Source organism: Rhinolophus ferrumequinum, chromosome 24, assembly GCF_004115265.2.
Source record: "Rhinolophus ferrumequinum isolate MPI-CBG mRhiFer1 chromosome 24, mRhiFer1_v1.p, whole genome shotgun sequence".
NCBI lineage: Eukaryota > Metazoa > Chordata > Mammalia > Chiroptera > Rhinolophidae > Rhinolophus > Rhinolophus ferrumequinum.
In genome coordinates this window covers 41,737,785-41,760,684 of record NC_046307.1, presented here as the reverse complement: position 1 = coordinate 41,760,684, position 22,900 = coordinate 41,737,785, and the positions used below count along the sequence as shown (strand labels likewise).

At 56.3% G+C, this 22,900-nt stretch overlaps 1 protein-coding gene across 3 annotated transcripts; it reads left to right on the top strand.

Annotated features, from left to right (window-relative positions):
- The first annotated feature begins 289 nt into the window (after positions 1 to 289).
- Positions 290 to 22,876, top strand: SLC29A4 (solute carrier family 29 member 4). 3 transcript variants are annotated; one of them, XM_033096401.1, is made up of 12 exons: positions 9,881 to 9,985; positions 13,467 to 13,655; positions 14,763 to 14,891; positions 15,273 to 15,386; positions 15,860 to 15,988; positions 16,903 to 16,977; positions 17,958 to 18,205; positions 19,055 to 19,196; positions 19,336 to 19,523; positions 20,358 to 20,598; positions 20,732 to 20,809; positions 21,678 to 21,792. In XM_033096401.1, the coding sequence occupies exons 2-11, from the start codon at positions 13,478 to 13,480 to the stop codon at positions 20,764 to 20,766; spliced, it is 1,479 nt and encodes a 492-aa protein (XP_032952292.1). In that variant the 5' UTR covers positions 9,881 to 9,985; positions 13,467 to 13,477; the 3' UTR covers positions 20,767 to 20,809; positions 21,678 to 21,792. The 3 variants fall into 3 exon arrangements, with proteins under 3 accessions (XP_032952294.1, XP_032952292.1, XP_032952293.1); XM_033096403.1 differs by lacking the exons at positions 9,881 to 9,985; positions 20,732 to 20,809 and adding an exon at positions 290 to 373 and having other exon boundaries at positions 21,678 to 22,876; XM_033096402.1 differs by lacking the exon at positions 20,732 to 20,809 and having other exon boundaries at positions 21,678 to 22,876.
- The last annotated feature ends 24 nt before the right edge of the window (positions 22,877 to 22,900 follow it).

The window sequence follows — 22,900 nt, the reverse complement described above, 5'->3', positions numbered from 1 at the left end:
AGAGAGGAGCAGGAGGAAAGCAGAGGCAGGTAGGGAGCGTTCTGGACTCACAAGGGCTGGCCAGGCCCCCTGAGGCCCAGAGAGGGCAAGCACCCTGCCGGGACACACAGCCTGTGGTGCCAGCCCAGCACTCTGCAGCCCTGCCGGGCTGGGTGGCTCCTGTGACTGCTCCAGTGTTTTCTCAGCACTTGGAACAGATGGCTCCAGCTCCCACCCACGGAAGCCAAACATTTTCCCTGGTTACCCTGCTAATTTGCTCACAAAGCCTCCTCTTGTAAATAGAGAGTACAAAGGCTCCTTCGCACAGCGTGCCTGATGAGAAAATTCTGACTGCCCTGGAGAGGCTGCAGACGGAGCACAGGGAAAACCCCAGGTAAGGCCCAGGTGTGGCCATGAGCTTCAGCGGCCAACCTGTCAGAGGAAGGGCGCTGGCTGGGGGTCCAGACAGGCCTGGTTCCAGCCCTGGCTCTGCCACGCCCTTGGAGCCTGGCTGGGAAGCCTTGGGCCAGGCCCTTCTGCTTGCTGGCATCTGTTTTCTCACCTGTGAAATGGGCATGCTATTTCCGGAGCAGTAGAATATGAGCTGCTGTTGGGCGCTCTGGGAACTGGGGTATTGTGAGAGTCTGGGCACTCTTCCCCACTTCGTATGCGGACAGCACAGTGAGGGCCGGACCGTGGGCTGGCATCACTCTGCCCCTCGCTCACCCAGCCCCTTTCACTACCCAGCCTCCTCAGGGCCTGGCAAGTGCCTTTGCCTCTCTGGGCCTCATCCTCATCTGCAAAATGGGGTGTCGTGGAGCCTCCCTCCGGTGATGCCTGACACCCTGTGAGTCCTCAGGGCCATCCCTACAGCAGCCAGGGGAGGCTCCCTGGAGGAGGGGACTATGGCACTGAGACTTCGCGGATGAGTAGGAGATGGTGAGATGGAGTGTGTGCGCTGACAGGCAGGCCCTCCGGTGAGGGAACCACATGGGTAAAAGCTTGGAAGTAGTCCCCTCATGGCGGGGAGGGGAGCCGCTGTAGGGAATGGGGTGTGGCTGCTACCTTTAGGATGGCCAAGGAGGGTGAGTGGGGAGACACCAGAGGGCAGAGGGTGGGACGGGGTCCAGGGTGGGCAGGAGCACGGAAGGGTTTGGAGCAGGTGGGCAGAGAGGAGGTCAGGGCTCCAGGGGCAAGCAGCTGGTACCTGTCCCGAGGATCCCACCCCCCCCAGCCGCATCCATAGACGAGCTCTCCATAATGAAGAGCTCTTCCTGCTAAAAGCAACTGCCTTTTTCCTGGCTAGCCTCCAGCAGCTGGAGCCTTATGCCCCCTCCTGGCTGGGCTGGGTGTGTTGAGGGGTGGAAGCCCAGAAGACCACATATGGGGCCCCCAGTTCCGGAAGCCTGGCCGAGGGTGTGAGTCCCCCTGATCTCCAGGCTTGGGGACTGGGGTTTCCAGTGGGCAGCATCACCCGCAGGACAGACAGGGCTGGCTGAGGAGAGGCCAGTATTGCTTGGCCACGCCTTGTGACTCCCACGTCTCCGAGCCTCAGCTCCCCTCTGTGATAGTTTCCCCGCAGAGTCACTGTGTGGTCTGAGCAGCCTGGGCACTTGGCCCAGAGCCCGCTCCTAGCTGGTGCTCGTGGAGCCAACCCCACCCCGTCCTGCTCAGCACCACACGGGCGTCCTTGCCCCTCTTAGGAGAGGGTCGTGGGCTTTGTTTGTTCATTCATTCTGCCTTTGGGCCCAGATGGCTAGGTCTCATTTTCTCCCGAGTCTGACGATGCTCGAATGGAAGGACAGCGGGCAGTGAGCTGAGCTGCACGAGCAGACGGGGCTGACTGCTTCCCGAGGAGGAGCCTTCTCTCTGGGCCTGGGCTTGTCCAGCTCCAGGGGCCTTTCTGTTCAGGTCAGGAGCACAGGCTTTCACCAGCGGAGACTGAGGCCTTAGAGACGGTCTCCCTCCATGGGGGGGGGGGGGGGGGGGGGGGGGGTACCCATGATCCCTGAGGCCCGGCCCCGCCCGGCATGTCCAGCTGGCTGGCCCTGCACAGTGCCCCATGGCAGTGTCTTCCCTCTGCCCTGTGGAGACCTCCGCACCCAGCCAGCCTGCTCCCTGTCCCTCCCCGCTGGGTCCTGAGCAGGCCCCCTCACTCCTGTCTCTGTCTGGCTCTTGGCTGCATGTACAGGTTGATGGGAAGATTATAATTGGCTTTAAGTTAATAAATCAGGAATAATTAGGTTTGAGCTCCGCAGGAAGCAGCTGGCACAGCCGCCATGGCCGGCAATAGCCCCATTGGAGCAGCAGGGAACCCGGGGGCAGGGGTGGGGGGCACTGCTCGCGCCTCTTTATTCTTCTTTCTCTCTAACATTTTGTTATGAGAATTGTCACATAAAGGACAGTCGAAAGACTTGTGCAGTGCACACCCGCGTGCCCACCACGTGCATGTTGCTCTGCCTACTTTCTGAGAGGGCCCCATCCTCCTACACATCCGTCTCACCTTTCTCAGTGCAGTTCAAAGTCAGTTGCAGACATCAGTACATTCAGCCCCAAACGTGGCTGTCATTCGCTGGAGGTCAATATTGGCTTTCGGTTTTGTTGTTTTTTGGGGGCGAAATTTACCAACAGTGAAACACACAAATCTAAAGGGACCATTGCTGAGTTTTGACAGATGGACACATCCCGCAAAGCAAACCTCTGTCAAGATATAGAGCATGACCATCATCCCAGATGGTTCCCAAATGCCCCCACTCTCCCCAAGGGGATCACCATCTTGCCTAGTCTAGAACTTCCTTTGAATGGGGCCACACAAAGGGTGGTGAATAAGTTTTGTGTCTTTTTCATTCAGTGCATTTGAGATTCATCCTCGCTGCTACATCTGCAGCGTGTTCCTTTTTAGTGCTGAGTGGTACTCTGGGGTGGGATGGACCAGTCTGGTTAACCATGGCCTCTTGATAGGTACCTGGGCTGTTTCCAGGTTTTTACTAGTAGGAACAAAATGTGTATATGTCTTTTTGTGGACAATTAGTTTCTTTTTAAGCTTATCTTGAGTCCCTCTTTCCCCGTAAACAAAACAAGCCCATTCTATAGCTGGAAGGGACAAGAAAATGCCTCAATGCACTCATTGGTCTTTGGGTGGGCACATCTCCCCAAATTGAGTCACTTTGGCAAGACATGGTGGTCCATGGTGGTCTGGGGTGGCCCCTGTTCCTTGAAAGGGATGGACACGGGTGGACAGCTGGTGGTTGTTGTCACTGCAGTGGTGGGAGCTATTCTAGAAAATTCAGCTTGGGCCCAAAGTGTCTCCCTTGCGATTCATGCACAAGGCCACACCCTGGGGGTTTGTTGGACGGGCCACCAGGAACAACAAACCCAAGAGCCCCCCAGGAAACGATTCACCCCAAGGCAAAGATCAAACATAGAGTATTGCCAATACAACATGGTCTTGGGTTGAGCAAAATCTCAAGGTGCCACTGTCAGGAGTAAAAGAGGTGGTTAAGGCAGTGATTAAAACTCTCTCAGCTAGATGGAAACACTTCTCAGAATCTCAAAAGCAGACATCTTAGACTCTCTCAGCTAGAATAGAGAGCTTTAACGTTCTTTAAGGGCCTTGTCCCACGGCCCAAAACAGAGAGAGGATGTCTCAAAGAGATCTGTGGGTGCAGCTTTGACCTAAGGTTAATCTGATACACAGGAAGCCCACAAAGTGTTTAAAGGAATGACATCAGCTTGGACTGAACAGAGTGAGCTGAATCCTGCTGGTGGGGCCTAAGGCACCACCCTTACTACCCACTCCTTGAAAATGAGTGTGTAGAAGGAAATGGGGAACACCTGGGCTTTGGGTTAGCCCTGCCAGCACTCAGGGATCACGGGAGCAAGATAGCAGGAGAAGGACACCTTTCAGAAAGCTCACTCTGCCTGCCTTGGGGGGTGGGTTAGAGGCATAGTGGGGGAAGCTAAGAGACCAAGGGGGAGGCCCTGGTGGCCATCCTACCCAAAGGTGCTTTGGGGCGGGGGGCATCTGAAGCCATTTAGAACAGCATGAGGTCCTTGCCAAGTGAGGACAAAGCAGTGCCCGGGCCCTGGCGGTAGCAGCCCTCTGCTCACTCTGTCTGTGACTGAGCCTCTCCCTGTACCAACCTGGATGCCTTCACGAGCCCCATTGACAGAACAGGCCTGGCTTCAGGCCCCTCCCTCTGTCCTTGCCACAGCCCGTCACTGGCTCATGACATGGGGCCTTAATTGGCTGCATTTTTTATCCTGGCAGATGGCTTTTTTCCAAAGGAGGGTTACTAACCCAAAGGGGTGGCAGGGCACACATTGATTAGCAGAGTCCTGTAGCTGTCAGTGAGGCCTGGCCCCGCGCCTCGCCCGCCCGGCACCCCCACAGAAAACCCTTTCCTGGCTCTGCCTCTGGGTCACCCCCAACAGAGACCTCTGATGTGACTAGTGGTAAACACACAGGATGCAGAGCCCCAAGACTCAGCTTTGACCTACCAGCTAGAGACCTGTCTCCACACACAAATATATTTTTAGTGCTTCATGCTAAACGTGTGCGTGGAGAAAAGCATTACAAACAAGCTGATGAGGGCTTGCTGCAGAAAAAGAGAAAGGAAGATGATGCCTCTCCATCCCCACATTCAATGATGACTACTGTTTAATATTTTGCTACATTTCCTTCTAGTCTTTTTCTCTATGCAGAGTGAATGTACAGGAGGCACAGTTGTGTATCCTGCCTGTCCCACTTAATGAAAAAATCCAGAGAGTGCAATAGGCTACAGTAAAAATCAGTGTCCCTTCCCTGACCCCCAACCCCCAAACTCCTCTCAGACTCAATCACTGTTCCCTTCCAAAAGCAGCTCTGTGCAGGCAAACACACTCACATATGCTCACGTTTTTTAACACTAATGGTTTCACGCTATACACACCGATTCAGTCAGGGTCTCCAGAGAAACAGAACCTATTGCGTGTGTGTGTGTGTGTGTGTGTGTGTGTGTGTCCCAACCAAGTTGACACACAAAATTAGGCATCACACGCATTTTTCTGCACCGTGCTTGTTTGAAAAAATAAACAATGTATCTTATAAATCATTCCATATTAGTAGGAGTAGAGCTGCCTGATTCTTCTTATAATGATTGCATTTTGTGCTGCTGAACATTTGTTTCTAATCTTTTACTGTTACAAAAATGCAACAAATATCCCTAGGATATAGATTTCAATAGATATGCAAGTGTAATGTGTGAATTCTTAAAAATAGAATGAATGGAACAAATGATGTGTGCATTTAAAATTTTTGATTGACGTGCCAAATTTCCTTCCAAGAAGCTGTATAAACTTCCCCTCCCACCGCGATGCCTGGGGGGGCCTCATGCCCTCACCTTGCCCGGACTGACTTCACACATTTTGGATTTGCCAATATTCTAGGAGAAAAATGGCCTCTCAGTGTAGTTTTAATCTGTACTTTTCTTATTAGGTGTAGAGTTGGGCCACTCTACACCCATGTCGAGTGTATGTTGAAGCCACTGTTTCCTTTTTTTGTAAATTATCATCTCTTGTACTTGAATCATCTTTTCTATTGGTAGTTGGTTTTTTCCTCTTTGATTTGTAGGTGCTCTTTGCATATTAAGGAAGTAAGCCCACTCCCTGTCTGTGTGCTGCAAGTATTTCCCCACTTCGGCATCATCTCTTTCATTTCATTTATGATGGGTTTTTCCATGAATGAATTTTCTATTTTTATGAAACAGTCAAATTTAGTGGTCTTTTCATTTGTGGCTTGTAAGTTTTATGTCTTGCTTAAAAAGAACTTTCTACAAGATTATTGAAAACTAAAATCTGGATTTTTTTTGCTGTTATTTTTTGTTTTTGTTATTTTGGGTTTCAGTTTTGGTATAAGGAATGAGGTAGAGATCCAATTTTATTTTATTTTCAGATTGTCACCTAATGGTGCAAACACCATTTACAGAATAATCCATCTTTCTCCCACTAATATGAAAAAGCTACCATTATTTAAAAAAAAGAAAAGAAAAGCTCTACCATTATCAGTGCATGCATTTGGGTTGACTTCTGGAACTATATCTGGGGCCCTCGTTTGGTTCATCTCGTCAAATCTAGCAAATGCTGCTGTAAACACGAAAGCTTGGTTTATACTCTGTATCTAGCGAGTTAGTCTCTCCTTCTTACTCTTCCTCTTTCAATATTTTTTTGGCTCATTCTTGCAAATTCATTTTCCCATGTGAATTTCAGAATCAGTTTATCTACTTCCAAAGGGAAGGACATCTTGCTGGTGTTTTTTACTGGGATGGTGTTAGATAAGGGAATTGATTTAGTAAGAAATAACATCTTGGTCACACTTGTAGTAAGAAATGACATCCTGTGGAAGAACAGTCTGTGCCTTTCTCCCCACTTCTCTTCCTTTGGGTCCCTCACAAAGGGGTTTTTCTAATGTCCTGTTAAATCTTGTTTTCATACGGACATTGAACATTTCTAATAAAGAATGTTCCAGGGAATTTTATCTATTTTGTTGCCATTGTATGTTACTCTTTTCTTTCATTACATTTTTCTAATGCCCAAGTAGGAAGTAGGAAGTGGAAATCTGTTAAAAGGTTTTCATTTGGGTGGCTTGGATCTTTTAGCTGTATAATCCTATCACCTACAAATAATAATAATTTAACTCCTCTTTTCAATTTTTATAGATTTTATTTCTTTCCTTTGTCTAATAATGTCAGCTAGGACTCCAAAGGCGAGAGGAGGAGAAGGTTAAATAACAGAGCTGAGAGCAGACATCTAAGTCTTGCTTCTGTGTTTAAAGAGATGTGCCTTTTGACTGGCAGTACACAAAAAAGTCCATTGATTCATCTTCAGCTGTTTATGTAAAAATTCAGAATGGATGTTGTATTTTATCAAATGCCTTTTTAGTATCTAAGTAGATGGCTGTATGATTTTTCCTTTGACCAATTAATATGATGAATTATATTAATAGCATTTTTGCATGCGGCAATCTTGCATTCAGAGTGTTGTAGGATATTTTTATTTTAATGTGCTGGTGGGTTCTGCTAATATTTTATTCAGGACTTTATACTGAAATTCACAGGTGAGACTGGTCTGTTATTTTCTTAGAAAAATCTTTGTTGGGTTTAGGAAATTCTTCTCTCGTTTTTTCCTGTGCTCTAGAATATTTAAGTTACGCTATGGCTCTCTCTTTAAAAGTTTGGTAGAATTCTGTCATCCTGTAAAACTGCCTAAGACTGGGTTTTGAGCAGCGAAGTAGTTCTTCAACAAATTTCTCTATTTCCTCTCCAGTAATTGCTCTATTTAGATTTCTTTTTCATCTAATAGCAGTTTGACTGGTCATTTGTATTTTCCCAGAAAATCATTTTACCACTTTTTTCCCAATTTTTTTTGGATGCAAAGTATCTTTTGTATTTTCTTTCATTTCCTGTTCCTGTGTCACTTAACACCCGCACAGCCAGTTTTCCACATTATTATAAATACTTCAAAACCATATACCCTTGTGGTGACTTCAGATTTCTCTGTGTGGTTACATATCATCCCACTGGTTTTCTTGAGTTTTTCTAAGATAACAGTGTCCTCCGTCCCCCACCATGATGAATGTTACCCCCTCTTCTTGGGAGACGGGGCTGTTTGTAATGTTTGGCTCTTACGATGAACATTTTTGTATATGAAACCTTTTCTGTTTTTAGAATTATTTCCTTGGGCTAGATTTTCTGGATCAAAGAGTAAGCATGTTTTTTAGGCCAATTTACTTTCCAGAAGGGTTGCTTCAATTTGCATTCCCACCAGCCGCCTAGGTTTCCAAACCTAGGTCACAGCATGCTCCCTCCTCCGATGAAAACACTCCAGGGACCCCAGCGCCTCCCCACTGCCAACAAGACCCCCTTGGGCTGGCCTGCCCACCACTCGACCTCATCTCTCACCAGATAAGTTCCCCCTTCCTCTGTCTCCCTACACTGGTCTTCTTTCTGTCCTTGAATATAATGAGACTTTTCTGGTCTCAGGACTTGGTTCTGGCTGCTCCCTCTGTCCAGATCACCCTCGTCACAAACCTCTCCACAACAGGTGCCTTTCCGTATCAGGTCTCTCAGTGCAACTGTCACCTTCCCAGAGCGGCCTTCCCTGACCACCAGGTCATGTCCACCACCTTGCCCACAGCCACACACCATGGTCTGTTCCATCACTCTGTCTTACTGTCTTCCAGGCATCTGACACTTCCTGAAATGACTGTACTTGTATACTGCCAGTGTCCCCCATTGGACTGAAACCCCATAGGGGCAGGGACCCCACTGTGTCCCCTGCATCTAGAACCGTGTGTCACACACACTGAATAAGTTTTATTCACACCCAGGACAGCTCGGCATGGCTTCCCGCATAGGCCCTTTCAAAGCTCCAGGCCCATGAACCATCAGGCTCAGGAACTAAGATTAATGACATGGATCAACTGGCCATGTCCCCTGGCCCAAACGACAACAGAAGAAAGGCAGGGGGACACATCCCACCCCTGAGGGCATATCTGCACCATCTCAGTACTTCACTCAACACAGATTTTCTCAGCACCCACTTCAATCCACCTTCATACACATATTTGGCTCCTGCTGTATGCCAGGTACTCCATTGAGCACTGAGGATCCAGAGAGAAATAAAGCAGGCCTTTGCTCTCAGGGAGCGTCCAGGAACATCCAGTCTTTTTTTTTTTTTTAATTGGGGAAGGGGAACAGGACTTTATTGGGGAACAGTGTGTACTTCCAGGATTTTTCCAAGTCAAGTTGTTGTCCTTTCATAGTTGTGGAGGGCACAGCTCAGTTTAAGGTGCCGTGTTCAACCTTAGTTGCCCACCATCCCTTGCGGGAGTTCAGCCGGCAACCTTGTGGTTGAAAGCCCGCGCTCCAGCCAACTGAGCCATCAAGCCATCTGGGAGCTCAGCAGCAGCTCATTGACTTCATTCTAGTTGCGGAAGGCACAGCTCGCTGGCCCATGTGGGAATCGAACCGGCATCCCCATTGCCCAGAGCTCGTACTCTAACCAACTGAGCCACCTGTCCGCCCCACGTCCAGTCTTTTAGAAGTTATGGGCATGACATTGAGAAAAGGTGCCGGCCACAGCTGTAGGCAGAAGTATCTCTGCAGCCTCCTGGTTGATGCCCAAGAGGGTCTCAAGGCAGGAAGAGCTAGAGTGGTGGAAACTGAGGGGAGGGCCTCCAGGTAGGAGCGCCGCACATGCTCTGACAGATGTGTGTTGGTCCCACCCTGGTGACTCCGTACTGGGTGGGAAGGGGACTTGCGTGATTCCCACGGACAGGCCCAGGGACTGGGGCACAGGGGTGGGACCCAGGCAAGGGAGCTGCCGCAGCCCCTGGACGTGGCCGGAACCCGCACGATCTCCAGCTCACGGACTCCTGCTCATCCTTCAAAACTGAGTCTGGTTACCCGAAAGACTTGTCCCACCCACAACCCAGCATGGCACCTTAAGCCTCCTCCCAGAGGACCCAGGGTGATGGGGAGGCGGGGGTAGTATAGGTCTGGGCACCAAGGCGGAGGTTAGGGTATTTGGGCGTGGCGGACTAGATCAGCTGCAGGTCACCTCAGGGTCGCCGGGGCCGCTAAGCCCGCCTTGAGGTGTTTCCGCCACGACTTCTGCCGGGGTCTCGCCCTCGCCCCAGCCTCTGCGGAGGTAGCCGGACCGGGGGGAGGGGGGAATGGGAGGAGGAGGGCAGGCGAACGGGGCGGGGCTCCGCGCGGGGGGCGGAGCGCGGTGGCCCTGGCTGTGCTCGCCGCTGCCGCTGCGCCCCCCGGATGCGCTCGCCGACCCGGGGGCCAGCGGACCCGGACCCACGGAGGACGCCAGCGGCACTCGGCCCAAGGCGGGGCGCGGGGTGGGGAGCGCAGGGCTCAGCGGGCCGGGACGCGGGCGCCCAGGGGTCCCGGCGCGGGGGTTGCAGGCGCGGACAGGCTAGGGCGCGCCGAGGACCCCCGGGCCGGGCGGGGCAGAGGTAAGTAGTCATCGCGGAGGTGGTGGGCGGGGGCGGAAACGGGACGAGATGCGGGGACCTGTCGGAGCCTTTGTCTGCGGCGCGCGCGCGGCCCCACTCCGCGCCGGCTCGGGCCGCCGTGTCCAGGGGCGCGGGCACGTGACCCTAGGGACCCGGAGACCCCCCCACCCCACCCCTGTCCCGGAAAGAGGGGACTCCCACCCACGACCCTTCCGCATCCGGACCCGGCCAGCCCTTCACCAGCCCATCTGCGAGCACAGGACTTATACCCGGGAAGGGGCGCGGGGCTTGGCACCACTCCTTCTCCCCAGCGTCCTAAGGGTCCTTCCACCTGAAGTTCCTCCCTGGAACTCCTCCACCCCATCTCATGCCTTCCCCCAGCAAGCCCCCTCCTAGCTCTTGGAAAAGCCTCTGGACAGACAAGGCGGGGCCTGTGCCCAGGGGGGTCACCTCGCAGTGAACCCCAGAGTCTGTCCCTGGCCTAGGAGCTCAGGCCTGGGAACCAACTTTGGTCCGGGCAGGCAGAAGGGGACTGGGGTGTGGGGGGAATGTAGGCTGAAAGCGTCTGGAAGCTGCGGGAACCAAGACTGGGAGGGTGACCCAGCTGCCCCAGCCATCAGGCAGTGCCTGTGGCCAGTGCATTCAGTATCCTCCCGGGCTCCAGAAAGGGGGTGGCTGGAGGGTCTTGAAACACACTTTCCAGTGGGCAGAACCAACCAGGAGGTGTTGGGGCAGTCTAGAAGTCTTGGCTATGGAAAGAGCAGCAGAGAACTCATAAGCTGGCCTAGACACCTAGGCACAGGGGCCCGGGGCCATCCAAGAGCGTCCAGGGCCAGGGCCCTGGCACACCAGGAGTGTGAGGCCTAAGGAAGGCCAGCAGGCTGGATTTCCACATAGAATTTAGGTTTCCTTGTCCCCTCTGCAGGGGCGCAGTCTGGAGATGGAGCACAGCCCCTGAGGGGTCAGCCTGGCCTTGAGGTCCAGATGCCCAGCACCTCCACGTGCCCTAAGGGGCACATTCAGAACAAATGTCCACTCGGTTACAGCTGAAATAGGGGGAGCCAAAGGTGGTCAACCTGGCTGGGGCTCCAATATGAGCCGTGTGACCCCTAGACTTGGCTCTCTGTGCCTCAGTTGCCCTTTCTGCAAAGTGGGGACATTAACTGGTTTTCAGGACTGCTGGGGTTGGGGGACCTCTTGGTCCCCAGCAGTGCCATGAAGTGGTGGCATGTGTGACTGCTGAGCACTTGCTGTGTGCAGACTTCCCTAACTATCACCCCGTTTGTAAGGTACTCTCTCACTCTCCTCGTCCACAACAGGGAGATGGGGGAACTGAGGCCCAGGGGGTGACCTGTGGGCCAAAGAAATGTGCTGTGTCTTTTCAGCTGCTCCCCAGGATGGGCACCGAGGGGTCCCGGCAGGGTGGGAGGGGGAGAAGAGAGCCCAGAGCACGCAGATCTTTAAGAACACGTGCATGTCCTTAAATTTTAATTAAAGGGAGATACCATAGGAGGAGGGGTAGGCTTGGGGGGCGATCTGAGGCTCCGTGCTGCTGGTGTGGAGCATGCGAGGTCTGGGGAGGGACATGGGGGTGGCTCCTCAGTGCACACCCCTGCCCCACCATTTTGTGTGCCCTGGCCTCTGCTCAGGCCAGTGACATCTGGGGGCCATGGGGCCGTGGCAGGGGGAGCCAGAGCCCCCACCTCCAGGAGGGAGCCTGGAGGAGCACATGGGGACAGTGGCTGGAGTGGCTGGTGTGGGTGGCAGCTGCCTGCCTCATCACTGAGCCGGAGGGAGCGGTGAGGCCACCTCCTGGCTGGATGCTGAGCACGTCCGCCGTCCTGGGTGGCGTGGCCTCTCAGCCCGCTGGAAACCTCACAAGGAGGCCAGGCCAGGTCTCTGGGTGCTGCGTCTCCAGAGCCTTTGCTGAACACAGGCCCAGGGAGTCGGGGTGCGAATGTCCTCCAGGGCTGGGCTCCCACTCCCATCCTGAGCAGGTCGTGAGGAGCAGCGTTCCATTGTTGTCGTGCCCCTCGTATATGCAGACAGAGGGAGCCTGGATGGGCCACCCGAGGGTCTCCAAGCGTCCAGTGCTGCACTGTCATTCAAATCCAGGCCGATCTCTGTCCCAAGTCCTACTCTGTGTCCCCCAGCTCCAGATGTAGGCGGCCCGGGGCTGGGGGCTCAGAGGAAGAGCACTGAGACTGAAAGGGGGGTTACGTTCTGGCTTCCCAGGAGAAGCCCCCACCTCTTCACTGCTCATGGGTGCCCACCCATCGGTCAGCCCCCAGCTGGCAGAGGCAGAATTTCCCAAGTCTGCAGGACCAGCCTGGAAGCAGGGACAGCTCTGGGCTCCCAGGTTCCAATAAAAAGTCTGTGGAGAGCCAGGAAAGGAGGAAACACAGGGCTGGGGGAGGTGCTCGGTAACCTGCTGGAGGTGGTGAGTGGGTAAACTGAGGCAGGAGGGCTGGCAGAAATGAGATGAAACAAGCAGGCAGAAGAGGGGCGATGAGCATAGCTGTGGCCCAACCTCAGAGAAAATCAGAGGAACTCCGGGCATGTGGGGTCCTCCCCGGCTTCTTCCGCAGGTTGTCCCACACATCCTTGTGGGGGGGCCGGGGATGCAGAGATGCCACACTTGGCGCCCGTTGCTACAGTGTCCCAGCTCTGTGTCTCAAATTCTCTACAGTGAGCATGTATCCTTTTTGCAATCAGACAAATGAATAAGGTCATTAGAAAAACAGATTGATAAATGTTTTAGGGGAAAAAAACACACACAGACACACACAGGGTTACCCACACAGTAGGGGTGTTGGTTCATCATGGAGCAATTAACTCCTTCCTTTCCAAAGAGAAGGGCTAGCCGATTTGAATTGAAGCAAGAGAAACTGAGACAAGACCAAAAGAAGGACTTGCTGTCCCTGAAGATGGTTGGCCCCCAAACGGGGCCATGGTGGCTCAGCGTGTCCACAGGCCTGAGTTTGGGTAGGAGCTCCACCGCTTACTGCCTGTGAGACCAGGGTTGTGGGGCAAGGGGCTTGTTCACCCTCTAACCCTCACTCTCCTGGGATGTAAGATGAGTGAATATTGGCCCCTCCTCCCAGAGGGAAATGGTGTGTGGGACACTTGGACACAGCACTGGCACAGAGAGTGTTCAGTAGTGTCGTCTGTTGTGACTGGTCACCGAGTCCCGGCATGCCGCCTCCACAATATTCCTCCGCTCCATCTCTCTCTGTCCATGCCCACTGCCGCCACCCTCACGCAGGCCTCCGACACTGCTTGCCGCTGCAGCGAGGGCAAGCTTCTTCAGACACAAATCATGGGACATCACTCGTCCGCTTAGGTTTGTGTGCCCCATCACGCTGTTTCAAAACGAGTGGCATGAATAGCGAGGACGCTCTGCAGGGGTGCAGGCTTGGCAGCTTGGCAGTGGGGTGGGGGTCCCCTTCTTGCTCCCTCAGCCGGCCTCCTCTCTCCACAGCACAGGCTGCCATGGGCTCTGTGGGCAGCCAGCGCCTCAAGGAGCCCAGCATGGCGGGCACGCCGGACAGGAGCGTGATGACAAGCTTCAGCTTCGACAGCTGCCAGCTGGAGGAGGAGGAGGCGGCAGCAAGGGCAGCTCTGGGCCAGGGTGGTAGGGCCAGGGATGCCCCGATTTTCACAGACTGTGGTGAGTGAGGGTGCGGGTGAGGTATGTGTCTGGCCCTTGGGAGCCGTGGGTGGTTGTTGAGCAGGGGCCATTGATCAAGGGAGGCAGCGTGTCAGGATCGATCAGGTCTGAGGCAGTTAACAACCAAGCTCACCACCTCAGCGCCTCCAGCCTAATGCCGCATATCCTGTACAGGTCACAGAGTCAGGCTGAGGAGGCGCCCTCTGAAGGTATGCTTCTGTGACTCCTGGGCAGGTGGAAGGCACATGGTGACTCATGCACTGACCCGTGCATAAAACTTCTATCTGAAGTGACACAGGTCGCTTCGGTCACATTCATTGGCCAAAGCAAGCCATGCCTCACTTCAGTGGAGATGGGAAAGTACCTGAAAGGAGGAGGACTGATGTGAGGTTCAAAGGTTTGGTTTTTGTCCCAGCTGTGTGACCTTGGGCGAGTGTCTCAACCTCTCTGAGCCTCAGTTCCAGCCCTGAGCCCATCCCCATGGTGCCAGACTTCTGCCAGGTGTGGCAGTAGAGATCATGGGGCATGGCCCTGGCAGCCATGGCTATAGAAGTAGATGGTGGCCCTGGTGATTTTAACTGTAGTGGCCATGGTGATGGTGGCCGTGATGCTGGTGGTGGTTGTAGTGTCTGTGAAGGTGAGGGCAGTGGCTATGGCAGTGATGATAATGGCCGTGATGCAGTGGCATTGGCAACCATGGCTGTGGGGAGGGATGGAAGCCAGAGTCATGGCAGCCATGATGCTGGTAGATACAGTGGAGTGGCCACGGTGACAATGGACCATGGATATGTGATGGTGGTCATGATGGTGAGTGCTATGGTGACAGCGACCATAGTGTCTGGTGACTTTTGATGATGGCTTTGGTGGTTTGGAAATGGTGGCGGAGGCCAACTGATGGTGGCCATGGTGGCAGTGGTTCTGGTGGCTGTGACAGGTGAACGGTGGCATGGGATGGTGGGATGCCACGTCTGTGGTGCGGATGACAGCCAGAGTGGCTGTGGCTGTGGTGCTCATGATGGTGGGTGCCATGGTGCACTGCAGCCCCGGCGCGGTGGCCGTGGCCGTGACAGCTTGCCCGCTTCTCCCCTGGTGACTCGGGCTGAGCAGCGGAGGAACCGGTGCCCGACGACCGCTACCACGCTGTCTACTTCGCGATGCTGCTGGCTGGCGTGGGCTTCCTCCTGCCGTACAACAGCTTCATCACCGACGTGGACCACCTGCATCACAAGTTCCCAGGTGGGGCCCACAGTCACACTCTGCCATCACAGGCTTCCTGGCACACTCAGCACTGGCCTCCACCTTCCAGGAACCTGTAGGCAGGACCATGCTCGGAGATCCCATTTTATTCAAATCCTGGCTCAGCTGTGAATTGCTGAGTGACCTCAGGGCAGCCAGTCACCCTCTCTGGGCCTTCAGTGTGACAGTAGAGATCATGGGGCTGTGGCCCTGGCAGCCATAGCCCTAGAAGTGGATGGTGGCCCTGGTGATTTTAACTATAGTGGCCTTGGTGACGGTGGCTGGATCAGCCAGGGTTCAACGTGAGGAGGCAGCACCTGGTGGGCTGGGTAGAGGGTGGGGGTTTCCCCTGAGCACCTGCTGCTGGCTGGCCCCCCACAGGGACCTCAATCGTGTTCGACATGAGCCTCACGTACATCTTGGTGGCACTGGTGGCTGTGCTGCTGAACAATGTGCTGGTGGAGAGGCTGAGCCTGCATACCAGGATCACCACGGGTACAGCGCCCCTGCCCCGGGCTCCCAGCAGTCAGCCGCCCCACCCCCGTTCCCTGCCCCTCACTCCCTTTGTCTGTAGAATGGGGACACCTCCTAGGAATGTTATGGGGTTCAATGTGTGGAAGTAGGGCCAGGCCCATGGTGGCTGCACCACACGCTAGTATGTTGTCTGCCCCGGGCAGGCTTTTGTGCGTCCCCATTATTCCAGGGCCCAAGCTCTTCCCTCAGCCTAGTCTGCTCTCCACTTCCCACTCCTCTCTATTGCGGCAGCCAGCTTCAAGGCCCAGCTCAAACAGCGCCTCCTCCAGGAAGCCTTCCAGATGCCCTCTTAGACCCCTAAGGTATCCCCAGCTTTCCGAGGATTAAGGAGGATGGCAGAGAGAGGGCACCCCAGACCTGGCTGTACGAGGGGTTAGATGAGTGGGAGCCCCAGCCCACCACTCACTGTCCCCCTCTGGCCTGTTCCCCCACAGGCTACCTCTTGGCCTTGGGCCCCCTCCTCTTTATCAGCATCTGTGATGTGTGGCTTCAGCTCTTCTCTCGGGACCAGGCTTACGCCATCAATCTGATTGCTGTGGGCACCGTGGCCTTTGGCTGCACAGGTAGAGACAGGGCGGGGGTGGGGGGCATGCTGAGCCCCTAAGTGCCCACGGTACCCATACCACCCAAGCCCTGTTCACCTGCGTGGGACATATTGCATGAGACGAGCCGGGCTTGGTGCTGTCCTTCCCCACTCCTCTCCATGGTGATATCCAGCCCTAACAGCACCTCCTCCAGGAAGCCTTTTGGTATAAATGAAATCAAGGCTTCCTGAAATAGCCTCGATCCAGACAGTGTACTCAGGTCTGTTCTGTTCTATTTTGTTAAAAAAACAAATGCTGGTAGGGACCAGGAAATCCAAGTGTGCCAACCCTGCTCAGGGTTGACACCGAGGCAGGGACTTGCTCGATGGTGGTCTGTGAGCAGTGCATGCTTGTTGTTCCCGGGATGTGTCTGTGTGGGTGAGGATGAGAGAGGTTATGCTGCAGTAACAAATGAGCCCAGAAATCTCAGTGGCTTCAAAAAACAAGACTTATTTCTGGCTCTTGGCTTTGTGTCCAAGCATTGATGGGACTCCACACAGTTACTCAGGGACTCAGGCTGCTAGTGGCCCCGTCTGTGTAATACAGGGCCTCTTCAGTCACTGCCATTGGGCGAAAGAAAAACTGGAAGTCCCTGCAGCCTTTGCTCTACCTCGTCCAGAAGTGACATGTGTCATTTTTGCTCATGTTTCATGGGCCAGAACTAGTCAAGGTGCCTGGCTGGCCCCAAGGCAGTACTGCCCGTGGAAGGCAGTACGTGCACCATTTGGTAGGCAGTGCTGTTTCCACCACGCTCTGCAGGGTGGTTGGACCCAGTCCCTCTGCCCCTGGTGGTATTCACGTCTGTGGTGTTAAGACAGTGCTCTCAAAGTTTGGGATTTCGTTCCCAGTGGACAGGTGATGTGTTGTCACAGTTATTCCTCTCTTCTCTCAAGTGCAGCAATCCAGCTTCTACGGGTACACGGGGATGCTGCCCAAGAGGTACACCCAGGGGGTGATGACAGGGGAGAGTGAGTATCTGCAGACCCCAGGAGGGGGTGCTGGGCTGCCCGGGCTCTTCCTGGGGAACCCCCATGACATGCCCCAGATTAAGGCCGAGCTCACAAGCTCTGGGCCTGCCTGGTTGGGGACAGCGACCTTTGTGATGTGAGAAGCACGTGCCTCTGAGCATGGGTCTAGTGTCTTGGCAGGCCCTCTGCCTGCGTGTGGTGTGTATTTCATGTCTGTGTGTGAGTGGGAGGGGAAAGCCCACCTGTACTCATGATGTCAGTGCCATACCCCAATACCAAGCTCTCCTTGGATTGCCAGACCCAGGAGCCACCCCTGCCCGGCACACCCATGTGGCTTCTCACTCCCCAAAGCCCACCCGCCCCTGCTCAGTGAATGGCACCCTGTGCTCAAACCCAAAACTTACCCAGCAGCTTTGGACTTGCCCTCCAGGCTGATTCTTTGCTCCAGCCCTTGGTCTATGGGGCCGACTACCCCTCGTGCCCTCCCACCCTCTCTGACCTGGGGCAGCACCACCATTAGCCCGGCTGTATGCACGAGGGCCCTACTCCTTGAAGCACCTGCGTCTAGATGTCCCCAATCTTCCTTCCATGCCTGGACGGGCCAGGGTCAGGAGTGCTGCCCAGGCAGCCCACCCCCACCTTCCTTTCAGCTCCTCAAACGGGGGCACACCGAGCTCCTGCCCGCCCCTGCCAGGATGCTTGTCCCCCGGGGGGACAGTCTCTGCGGCCCCTGCCATCATGCACTGTGGTCGGGGTTTCTCTCACTTGTTTCCATCCTCTCCCCACTGAGCCCCAGGAAGGCAGGGCCCACACAATCACCTTCACTGTGTCCTCAGCGGGCACCCAATAGACGCTCCCAGGGTGGAGTGAGCAGCCTCAGTGCCAGGGAGGGGTGGTCTGGGTGGGCACATTCTGTGTGGTGTGTCGGGGGCTGGGCGGGGCTGAGTGGGGTCGCCAGGCCCACCGCCCGCCCCTCATAGGCACGGCGGGCGTCATGGTCTCCCTGAGCCGCATCCTCACCAAGCTGCTGCTGCCCGACGAGCACGCCAGCACGCTCATCTTCTTCCTGGTCTCCACTGGCCTCGAGCTGCTCTGCTTCCTGCTGCACCTGCTGGTACGGCGCAGCCGCTTCGTGCTCTACCACACCGTGCGGCCCCGCGACAGCCGTCACGGCCACAGGGCCGGCTACCGCGTGCACCACGATGTCACCGCTGGGGACGTCCACTTCGTAAGTCCCCACCTGTGTCCTTGCCATAACATCAGGGAAGGAGCCCGGGCACCGCCTTTCCTGGTCCCCGCTGAGCTCTCCCAGAGTGGCCCCCTCGGGCTGTGGTCTCGGGCTCCTTCCCACAGGGCCACCTTCATTCTGCAGACCAAGGTTTCATCCCTCGGTAGCAACATACGTCTGTAGCCTGAGTCCCACCTGGCTGTGACGGCCCCTATATGTGGCCTGAGCCCCATGGGCCATCACAGCCCCCGCTGGCCTGAGGCCCCACCGGGCTGTTGCCTGAGCATACCCTCAAGCCCTCCTGGTGGCATCCTAGGGAGCTGGGCACCCTCTGGTGGCGGCAGGGCCGCATAGTCCCCAGAGAGCCCACGGATGGCAAGTGTGGGGAGTCCTGAGGGCACCTGCAGTTGAGGCTCATGAGGGCTGGGCCACGTGAAGGGCAGGGCAGGGAGAGCCAGATAGTCTCACAGACGTTGATCCAGCGAGTCACCCAGGCCCTCGGCTGGTGACACTGCAATGAACCAGAGACACTGTCCTTGGAGCCCAAACGCCCGGAGACGGGCAAGGGGCGGCATGCTGTGACCAGGCCCACACTGGGAAAGGACAGAAACTGGGGGCCCCTTACTGGTCAGTGAGATTTCCCAAGGCGTGGCTTCTGGGCAGATACCTGACCCGTGAGGAGGGAAATGTGAACATGCAGGGGAGGGGCATGGGGGCAGGGAACAGCTTCGAAGCCGGAGTCTGGGTGGGGCTTCTGTCTGTGCTTGAGAGACAGTGAGGAAGCAAGGGAGGGCAGGGGGCCGCGCAGGGCCCCCTATGTAACCCCATCCCGCTCCGTCCTCCCTCCAGGAGGACCAAGGCCCAGCCCTGGCCAACAGCAGGTCCCCAAAGGACAGCCCAGCCCACGAGGTGGTCACCAGTGGCAGGGGAGTCTACACGCGCTTTGATGTGCCTGAGCCACGAGTCAAGCGGAGCTGGCCCTCCTTCAGAGGTGGGCGGGCTGGGCCCCGAGCTCACAGCCGTGCCACAGGCACCCCTGCACCCCACGGGCCCCAGTCATCCCGTCTGCACATGGGGGTGCTCAGGCTGGCAGTGGGCTCTGCCCCTGACCTCCAGCCCACCGCCCACAGCCCTGCTGCTGCACCGCTACGTGGTGGCCCGTGTCATCTGGGCTGACATGCTGTCCATCGCTGTGACGTACCTGATCACGCTGTGCCTGTTCCCGGGCCTCGAGTCCGAGATTCGCCACTGTGTCCTTGACGAGTGGCTGCCCATCCTCATCATGGCCGTGTTCAACCTCTCTGACTTCGTGGGCAAGGTGGGCTGCCGTTCCGCCCGTCTGGGGGGGGGAGGACACTGCAGGGGGGGCCGTGCGCGGAGGGGGGCCAGGAGGGGCAGGCCCTGAGCTGAGGAATTGCGCGGCTCCTGGGTGCGCAGGGCGGAAGCCACGCTGTTGAGACCACAGCTGTGGCGAGTGGCCCTGGGGTGTCAGCTGTGTCCGCGAGGCCCACGCCATTGGTTAATGGGTCTCTGACAGCACAGGTGCAAGCAGTGAAGTACCCCAAAGAGGCAGAGGCGCCTAGAAATGGCTCAAGGGGCCACAAGAATCTGGGCAGAGCGTCTTGTGCTATGACTACAGGGTGGGGTCAGGTCAGCGCTGGAGGAAGATCAAAGCTGTCAGTCTGGGGCAGTCCTGCCATGGGCCTTGTCTAGGTGAATGGAGAACGTGAGGCTCAGAGAGGGGAAGCCGTTTGCTTGAGCTCACACAGCTGAGGGGTCCGAGAAACTTGCGTGCTTTGAGAGGAAGCAAGTGGGCTCAGCACCTGATCCTTCTACTTCCTGCTGTGTGAGTCGGTGCGAGGGGCCCTGACCCTCTGAGCCTCGGCGGCGTCCCTTTTTCTCAGAGCCCACCCCGTGAGGGTCCTGTGAGGATTGAATGGGGCCGTGCCGCATTCCAATGGGTGTTGGGCACACAGCAGTACTGGGTTTGGTGGGTTTTTGTGGACAAAGCTGGGAAAGGACATCCACAGCCTGAGGTGGCCTGAGTCAGGAATGTCCTGGAACAGGGTGTGCGTCTGGAGGCTGCAGTGGAGACGCGAAGGGCGTGGGCTTGGGGGAGGTGAGGGCCCACGTGCCTGGCTCCCGCCCACAGATCCTGGCGGCCCTGCCCATGGACTGGCGGGGCACGCACCTGCTGGCCTGCTCCTGCCTGCGTGTCGTCTTCATCCCTCTCTTCATCCTGTGCGTCTACCCCAGCGGGACGCCCGCCCTCCGCCACCCAGCCTGGCCCTGCATCTTCTCCCTGCTCATGGGGATTAGTAACGGCTACTTTGGCAGTGTGCCCATGATCCTGGCAGCCGGCAAAGTGGGCCCCAAGCAGCGGGAGCTGGCAGGTAAGCCCTGCTCGGCCAGCGCCCAGCCTGCCCAGGGGACTCCTCAGGACCATGAGTGCGGCACTGCCAGGCAGGGAAACCGAGGCCCATAGCGGGCAAGGCCACACAGCCAGAAGGCACATTTGGGTTCCAGGGGCCAAGTCAACCTCAGGGAGCTCGGAGGTGTGAGGACGCTCGTCAGTCACTTACTCCTTCATTCCACAGCTACCTGGTAAGGCCCTGCTGTGTGCCAGGTGTTGTACTAGGTGCTGGGGACACAATGGTGACAGAACAATGATCCCTGTGCTTCTGGGCCTGACAGTCCAGAGGTGACAGACAAATAACAGAGAAAAATAAAGCAGAGAAATGGGATGGGGGAGTAGGATGGGGGGTTCACAATGTAAGCAGAGCAGCCTGGAAGGAAGGCTTCACTGAGGAGGTGACTTCAGCAAAGATCTGGAGGTGGTGGAGAGGGGCCCGTGACAGTACAAGGGAAGAGCACGTGTCAAGGCCCTGGGGCAGAAGCAGCAGTGGGGGCCGTGGAGGTGGGAGGGGGCCTGGAGGAAGGCACTAGATTCTCAATCTGTTTTGACGGTAGAGCCCACAGGGCCCGCTAACACACTAGGGGGTGAGAAAGGGACGGGGGGTCAAGGACTCCCAAGTTTGGGGCCTGCCACTCAGAGCAAGAAGGTTGGATTGCCGTCAGCTGAGATGGGGAGGGGGCTTTGGTGGCGAAGGGGTGCCAGAGTTGGGTTCCAGACACAGTAAGCTCCAGAAGCCCCTTAGACATCCCAAGTTGTCCATGACAATGAAGCAGTTGGAGACGGGAGACTGGAGATAAAGAGAAGCAGGCAAAGCCTGGGATGCCATGCGCGGAACAGTCCTTGGACAGCCCCCTCCCCAGGAGCTGGCACCTGTTACCCACTCCACACCTGGGAAGCCAAGACTTCAGCTCCAGCCCTTTGTCAAGGGGCCACCGGGTTCATCCTCATGGATTCCGGGTTTGTCCAGCTGGTGTGGCTGCTGTGGTCCTGTGAGGGCTGCTCGCTGCCCATGCCCCCCCGCCCCCCCCACCAGCTCAGATCTGGTCTTGTCCGCAGGGAACACCATGACCGTGTCCTACATGACAGGGCTGACGCTGGGCTCCGCCGTGGCCTACTGCACCTACAGCCTCACCCGGGACACGCACAGCAGCTGCTTCCACACCTCCACCACCAACACTTCCTTCTCTGCCGGCCTCTGAGCCAGCCGGGCCCCGGCCTGCCCAGGAAGGGCTGCTGAGGCCCACAGCAGGGGCCCCAAGGCCTGAGGCCCCCTTCCCGCCCCTGCCTGCAGTGCCTGTGGAGCCCTGGCCTCCTCCCCATGTCAATAACACCACCCTCTCTAGGTCCAACCACCCATCACTGTGGCCCCAGTGTTCTGCCGAGTTGGAGTTCGTGCAGGCCTGGGAGATATTGCTGCCACCTGGGGCTCCGCCCAGCACTGTGCTCTTCCTCCTGTCTCACACCTGCTCCTCGCCCTCTATCTGTGCCCAGTGGTCCCAGCTCTAGCCAGGCCAGTGCTCTGTGAGGTCACTCACAGCCATCCCCACCCAGGAGAGCAGACCACCAGCCGTGTCCCTTCTAGCGACCCCTAGCCTCAGGTCAGCTTTGAAGGTCCTGTTGTCCCACTCACACTGTGCACAGCACCTGACCCAGCCCCTCCTTACAAACCTCAGAGGAGAGGGCCAGTCCCACCCAGCCTTGTCACCCCGTGGGCCTCTCCCCTCTCCCCCCAGCCTTAAACAAAACACATTTGCTCTGGAGGAATTGTAGCCCTGATTCTGAATGGTGTCAGACCACAGTCTGTGCTGGCATGGGCATACCCACCCCACGCCCAGACCCCCTCACACACCCTGCACCAACCTGATGCCACAGGCCTGACCCAGGCCCCCAGGCCTTTCTGGCTTCTCTACCTGTCTGTGATACAGGAAGGGGACAGTTTGTGGCCCTCACCTCCTACTTTGCAGCCCCCACAATCCTGATTGAAGTCAACTCTTGACCTGTGTCTTGATCCCCATCCAGCAAGACCCGAGGGGGCATGAGTCCCTGACAAGTAGGGTAGGGGTCTCACCCCAGCCTGGACCCTCCAGTGCTCCAGGTTGGCCGAGCTGAGGGGATCCCGAGTGTCCTGCCAAAGATGGGCTTTTCCAGGGGAGGATGGTCTGCCCTTTCACACCCAGCACAGCTGTGACTGCCCGCCCCTCTGTGTCCCGTCCGCCGTCTGTCCACTAACTATACCGCACTGGCCATTAAAAGATGAAGGCAGAAAACTGACCCCTGGC

Coding starts and splice junctions, on each gene's coding strand:
- SLC29A4 (XM_033096403.1), top strand. CDS start 13,478: ATGGGCTCTGTGGGCAGCCAGCGCCTCAAGGAGCCCAGCATGGCGGGC. Junction 15,989..16,902: donor CGTGGCCTTTGGCTGCACAG/GTAGAGACAGGG, acceptor TCTTCTCTCAAG/TGCAGCAATCCAGCTTCTAC. Junction 16,978..17,957: donor GGGGGTGATGACAGGGGAGA/GTGAGTATCTGC, acceptor CGCCCCTCATAG/GCACGGCGGGCGTCATGGTC.